This window comes from Anolis carolinensis, chromosome 1, assembly GCF_035594765.1.
Source record: "Anolis carolinensis isolate JA03-04 chromosome 1, rAnoCar3.1.pri, whole genome shotgun sequence".
Taxonomy (NCBI): Eukaryota; Metazoa; Chordata; class Lepidosauria; order Squamata; family Dactyloidae; genus Anolis; species Anolis carolinensis.
Window position 1 is genome coordinate 350071568 of NC_085841.1, and position 6832 is coordinate 350078399.

At 46.9% G+C, this 6832-nt stretch overlaps 1 protein-coding gene across 3 annotated transcripts; it reads left to right on the forward strand.

The window, feature by feature from the left end:
• The first annotated feature begins 441 nt into the window (after window positions 1-441).
• Window positions 442-6453, forward strand: LOC134295571 (nanos homolog 2-like). 3 transcript variants are annotated; one of them, XR_010002201.1, is made up of 3 exons: window positions 442-4140; window positions 4270-4308; window positions 4395-6453. XR_010002201.1 is itself a non-coding variant. In XM_062968512.1 (3 exons), exons 1-2 carry the CDS (start codon window positions 3517-3519, stop codon window positions 4297-4299), a joined length of 654 nt encoding a protein of 217 aa, XP_062824582.1. In that variant the 5' UTR covers window positions 3285-3516; the 3' UTR covers window positions 4300-4308; window positions 4395-6453. The 3 variants fall into 3 exon arrangements, 1 of the variants encoding a protein (XP_062824582.1); XM_062968512.1 differs by having other exon boundaries at window positions 3285-4140; XR_010002200.1 differs by having other exon boundaries at window positions 442-4308.
• The last annotated feature ends 379 nt before the right edge of the window (window positions 6454-6832 follow it).

Here is a 6832-nt window from a genome sequence, read left to right on the forward strand (position 1 = left end):
ACGTGAAGAAAGCATGCCCTTCCCCCTCTGGGTTCAGCGGTGTGGGCGTGGGGCCGGCCAACGGTGGCCGGCCCCCCGGGTCTGAGGGGCTTGGGCCCACATTTTGCAAGCAGACGTGAAGAAAGCATGCCCTTCCCCCTGTGGGTCCAGCGGTGTGGGCGTGGGGCCGGCCAACGGTGGCCGGCCCCCCGGGTCTGAGGGGCTTGGGCCCACATTTTGCAAGCAGACGTGAAGAAAGCCTGCCCTTCCCCGTGGGTTGCGGCGTGTGGGCGTGGGGCCGGCCAACGGTGGCCGGCCCCCCGGGTCTGAGGGGCTTGGGCCCACATTTTGCAAGCAGACGTGAAGAAAGCATGCCCTTCCCCGTGGGTTGTGGCGTGTGGTTGTGGGGCCGGCCAACGGTGGCCGGCCCCCCGGGTCTGAGGGGCTTGGGCCCACATTTTGCAAGCAGACGTGAAGAAAGCCTGCCCTTCCCCGTGGGTTGCGGCGTGTGGGCGTGGGGCCGGCCAACGGTGGCCGGCCCCCCGGGTCTGAGGGGCTTGGGCCCACATTTCCTTTTTTTTGGTCTTCTCTCTCTTTCTCTGGGAAGGGTGCCGGCCAACGGTGGCCGGCCTAGTATTTTAAAGTGTGGGCCTTTTTGGCGGTGGCTTTTTCTGTCTTTTCTTTGGTCTTTGCTGCCTCTCGGCCTACGTGGCCGAGTTTCCCCGATGTACCGCCTCTCTCTTCTCTCGCCGGCTGTCGTTCTTTAGCCCTTTATGCTATTTTGCACAGAAGCCTCCTTTGGGGCGGTGTCCTCTGGTTTTTTTTCTCTCTCTCTCTCTCTCTCAGGGATGCGTGCCGGCAAACATTGGCCGGCCCGGCTTAATGTATGGGCCTTGTCGCCTGTGGCTTTTTTCTTTCTTTTCTTTTCTTTTCTTTTCTTTTTGCTGCCTCTCGGCCTACGTGGCCGAGTTTCCCCCGATGCACCGCCTCTCTCTTCTCTCTCGGCTGTCGTTCTTTAGCCCTTTATGCGAGTTTGCACCGAAGCCTCCTTTGGGGCGACGGCCCCTCTTTCTTCCTGTCTGGGAATCGTGCGGGCCAACGGTGGCCGGCCTAGTATTTTATAGTGTGGGCCTTTTTGGCGGTGGCTTTTTCTGTCTTTTCTTTGGTCTTTGCTGCCTCTCGGCCTACGTGGCCGAGTTTCCCCGATGTACCGCCTCTCTCTTCTCTCGCCGGCTGTCGTTCTTTAGCCCTTTATGCTATTTTGCACAGAAGCCTCCTTTGGGGCGGTGTCCTCTGGTTTTTTTTCTCTCTCTCTCTCTCTCTCAGGGATGCGTGCCGGCAAACATTGGCCGGCCCGGCTTAATGTATGGGCCTTGTCGCCTGTGGCTTTTTTCTTTCTTTTCTTTTCTTTTCTTTTCTTTTTGCTGCCTCTCGGCCTACGTGGCCGAGTTTCCCCCGATGCACCGCCTCTCTCTTCTCTCTCGGCTGTCGTTCTTTAGCCCTTTATGCGAGTTTGCACCGAAGCCTCCTTTGGGGCGACGGCCCCTCTTTCTTCCTGTCTGGGAATCGTGCGGGCCAACGGTGGCCGGCCTAGTATTTTATAGTGTGGGCCTTTTTGGCGGTGGCTTTTTCTGTCTTTTCTTTGGTCTTTGCTGCCTCTCGGCCTACGTGGCCGAGTTTCCCCGATGTACCGCCTCTCTCTTCTCTCGCCGGCTGTCGTTCTTTAGCCCTTTATGCTATTTTGCACAGAAGCCTCCTTTGGGGCGGTGTCCTCTGGTTTTTTTTCTCTCTCTCTCTCTCTCTCAGGGATGCGTGCCGGCAAACAGTGGCCGGCCCGGCTTAATGTATGGGCCTTGTCGCCTGTGGCTTTTTTCTTACTTTTCTTTTCTTTTCTTTTCTTTTTGCTGCCTCTCGGCCTACGTGGTCGGGTTTCCCACGATGCACCGCCTCTCTCTTCTCTCGCCGGCTGTCGTTCTTTACCCCTTTATGCGATTTTGCACAGAAGCCTCCTTTGGGGCGGCGGCCCCTCTTTCTTCCTCACAGGGAAGCGTGCCGGCCAACGGTGGCACGCCTAGTATTTCAACGTGTGGGCCTTGTCGGCCTATGTGGTCGACGTGTTTCCCACGATGCACCGCCTCTGTCTTCTCTCGCGGCTGTCGTTCTTTACCCCTTGGTGCAATCTTGCACAGAACCCTTCTTTGGGGCGGCGGCCTCTATTTCTTCCACTCAGGGAAGCTTGCCGGCCAACGATGGCCGGCCTAGTATTTCAGTGTGTGGGCCTTGCCGGATGTGGCTTATTCTTTCTTTTCTTTTATTTTCATGAAATCAGCGGGGGAGGATGGGCGGGTTGTGTTTCCACAGAACACCACTCAAAGAAACAGTTAGCGGTATCCTATACTGTTCTAAATTGCTCGACAACATAATGATAGAATCATAGAAACATGGCACCAAACATCATATAATCATAAAGCTAGAAGAGACCATCCAGTCCAACGCCATTCTGCCATGCAAAAACAATATACAGTAGAGTCTCAGTCATCCAACACTCGCTTATCCAATGTTCTGGATTATCCAACTTATTTTTGTAGTCAATGTTTTCAATATATTGTGATATTTTGTTGCTAAATTCGTCATTACTACGTAATATTACTGCGTATTGAACTACCTTTTCTGTCTAATTTGCTGTTAAACAAGATTTTATGGGGCTTAATTTGTAAAATAACCTAATTTGCTGTTCAAAGGGCTTTTCCTTAATGTCTCCTTATCATCCAACATATTTGCTTATCCAACGTTCTGCTGGCCCGTTAATGTTGGATAAGCGAGACTCTACTGTATCCAGAAATATCTGGTGCTGTAACCGATATATCATTTACCGTCCCGGAATACTAGCCAGATGGCCCATGAATGGTCACAAAAGTCATAGAAATATGGTCACAGAAGTCATGGAATAATAGAAACATGGTCCCTAAAGTCATAGACTCAAAGAAACAAGTAACAGAATCATCCCAAAAGTCCTAGAATCCTAAAATGATAGAATCATAGAGTCATGGCGCCAAACATCATAGAATCATAAAGGTAGAAGAGACCATCCAGTCCAATGCTATTCTGCCATGCAAAAGCAATATAACACTCTTGCAGGCTTCATCATTACTGGATCCGTCCTTCAGGACTTTGGCAAACGTTGGATGTGCAATGTTGCTATTTCATCCAAGGCAGAAATTCAACTCATTCTTGGATGGACAAACAGAACCACAACTGCTAACGTTCCCTTAAGGCAGTGTTTCTCAACCTGTGGATCTCCAGGTGTTTTTACCTACAAGTCCCAGAAATCCCAGCCATTTTACCAGCTGTTAGGATTTCTGGGAGTTGAAGGCCAAAACATCTGGGGACCCACAAGTCGAGAACCACTGCCTCAAGGGAGAAACTGTGGCATTACCTCCGAAGTTAAAAAATTGGAAAAACCAAACTCTTCCTTGAAAAGCTGTGATTGTCTAGACATGTGGGGGTTAAATCTAGGGCAAAGGAGTGTAAAAATAGATGGGAGGGTCCAATGTGAAAGGTTTGGAACCCCTCCCCTTATATATAAAACAAAGACTCCGCCTCCAATATGTGGCATTCAGTGTGTGTCCACACCAGGGTAGAATTGGCACCATGCTCTCCAGATCAGCCATGCACGTGCCACATTATGCCCCTTCCATGTTCAGGGAGTTTGACAGATGGAAGGGCTATCTGAGCCTTGCGAAAGTGGTTACGGAGATCATCGCGGAACGCAAGAAGGTCCCATTTCCATCTCAGAGTTTGGACACAATGGAGTACGACATGCAGCTAGTCCTCAACGAGGACAACTTTGAAACAGCATCACAATGGGTTAATGGAAGCAGTTCCAGCAGCAAGAGCTCCAAAGGTAGTGCCAATGGCCAGGCTTCCCAAAACAAGGAGATTTGCAATTTCTGCAAACACAACGGGGAATCCAAGCAGGTCTATTCGTCCCACCGGCTGAAGGGGATGGACGGCACCGTGGAGTGCCCCATCTTGCGCAAATACACCTGTCCGCTCTGCGGTGCCACGGGCGAAAAGGCCCATACTTTAAAATACTGCCCACTGAGCCAAGGGAAGAGGTCGCTGTATCGCAAGTGCGGACGTAACTCGGCTGGACGCAAGGTGAGGAGATAAGAAGATCAGGAGAAGACCGAAGCATTTATTCTTAGTTTTAGTTTGACTTTGTAAAAGAACAACATTTGATTTCGAGCATCATTAACACTCTTTACATTTCCTCCCACTTTGTTTCAGGTTTGGAGAATGGAAGCCCAATTCTCTTAGACTACATTTGTGAGTCCAGAAATGTTTTTTTATGTATATTGTTGCCTTCTTTCACATTTGTTGTACCTAGGTTAATTATATTGTGTTTCTTTTAGATGTGTCAGTTGCCTAGTGTGATGATTCATGGGCCCTGCAGTCCTATTCCTGACAGTATTGTGGCAGATGAGGAGGAAAATATGGAGTTTTCCCCAGATTTCCGGTCGGAGTCAGAGCCTTGGCAGCTGCCTGAAGTTCTAGTCCAAGAACCAATTAAACCTGACCTTGGTGGGAACTCTCCCCCTTATGGGAGAAAACAGGCTTACACGACTGATAGAGGATCGAGAGAAAAATTTAGAAGTAGTGCTCGCCTTGCTGCCAAATATGCCACTGATTAGAAGTATTTCCCCTGAGAAAATACGGGGAGTCTTGCACCTGCAAGCTGGTTTCCTTCGCTCCCTGTTCTCTAGGGAAAGTGATTGTTGTTTGGGGAAACGAGACCCAATATAGGGAAATTGCGCGAAGGATTCCTTGCGGAGTCAATTCGTCAGCTCCTGGAGAGAGGTCATGTGTGTGTGGACTTCGAATCCTGTTCCTTGCCTCCTGAATCTAGTTCCAAGCCTTGTCCTCGTCTCACGGATTTACCACAGATCTTGTTCCATGCTTCAAGTTGCTTTGCCTTTAGCCACAGCTCCAGCCACGTTCCAAGTAACTTTCAGCCTTGTGTCAAGCTTCATTGGATTCAAGACTTTTTCTGTTTTCCCAACGCTTTGCTTGGCAAAGCGTGTGTTGCGGTTATTGGATTATAATCTTTGGACTCTAATATTTCATATTGGACAATAATCTGCTGGACTATATTTGGCCTCATTTGAAAGGTCTGCTTCTGAACTTTATTCTACACTTGTTTTTATTGACTTTATATATTCCTTTAATAAAGATATTAGATAGAATCTGGCCTCAGTGTATGGTTATTGGTGCCCAGCAGCCTAGATCCTGACACCTTGTATCATGCTTTTTTATACATATAATCATGTTTTTTACATATGTAATATCACGTTCCTTTGACATCTGTAATTGCCTTATATCATATTTTATATTGTGTTTTATATATGCAGTTACTTTACATGTTTCTTTTATGTATGGATGTATAATTTTTACATGTTTAATTATATTATTTGCAACTATAATTGCCTAATATCATGCTTCTTTTATATATGCAATGACATCATGTTTATTTAACGTATATAAGTGCCTTATATCATGTCCGGGTTATCATGTGTGTCTCCAGAGGGATGCAGCCCTATCCTTTGCAGGGAAAATATAGAAATATCTTCTAAATGGCTACTGTCTAGAATTTTGTTTTGTAAAGAAAGGAAAAGTTTATATGCTATTGGAAAGAAAGATACTATTTTATGTTTAAATTTTGGAAAGGAATAGAATTGGTTATTATTACTGTGGTCTAACCTTCAATTGTTTGCAAGTTGTTCTAAAGTTTGGATCGTAGAGTTTAATAAACAGAGTTTATGGTTTTGGCATCAAAACTGTTCATGTTGTGCTTAAATGGGATTGAATTTTCTTTAATTTGTGGCCCATAATAGGCTGGTTATAAGCCTGATCTGGAAGGCAGCCAAGGCAAAGACCATTGAGCTGCTGAACTTGCAGACTGAAAGGTCCCAGGTTCAAATCCCGGGAGCAGAGTGAGCGCCCGCTGTTAGCTCCAGCTTCTGCCAACCTAGCAGCTTGAAAACATGCCAATGTGAGTAGATGAATAGGTACCGCTGTGGCGGGAAGGTAATGGCACTCCATGTAGTCATGCCGACCACATGACCTTGGAGGTGTCTATGGACAACACTGGCTCTTGGGGTTAGAAATGGAGGTGAGCACAACCCCCAGAGTCAGACATGACTGAACTTAACGTCAAGGGATACCTTTACACACACACACATGCAGGGACTACACCAATTTAACAAAGTTTCAGCCACAAAAACAAAGTTTCTAAAGTAGAGCAATGACTTTCACAGTAAAGACAACCCAATTTAACAGGAAATAAGACTTTCAAACCAGGAACAGATTTCTGCAATTATTAAAAAATGGTTCATTATAAAAGCTATGAAAATTTGCCAAAAATCAGAGGATAAGGGAAACGTTCCACATTTTGGTGAGCTATCAGTGTTAAATGTGTTCTACCACTGTACCAAGTTTGAAGAAGATCACTCAAAAAATGAGGGCGGGAGAGCCCCCTAAGTCCCCCCCCCTTCGGGCTGTTTTCGGGCCACCGCGCATGCGCGTCCGCCATTAACGAATTAATTTAGAAAATAACGAATTTTTGTTAATTTCGAAAAATTTTGGGGGCCAAATTCGTTATTAGCAACAAAAACGAAAAACTGCCCCCTCTAGTTTTGAAACGAGTTTAGAATCAAATTTTTCATGGATCGATCAAGCCTAATACTCAATGTGGGATTAAACTGATTCAACCTGGTTTGCCCACATGAGAAACCAGAAGTCCTGGACGTCATTTGGACATCCAGGAGCTAGACTACTTTGTCTTATAGAGCTA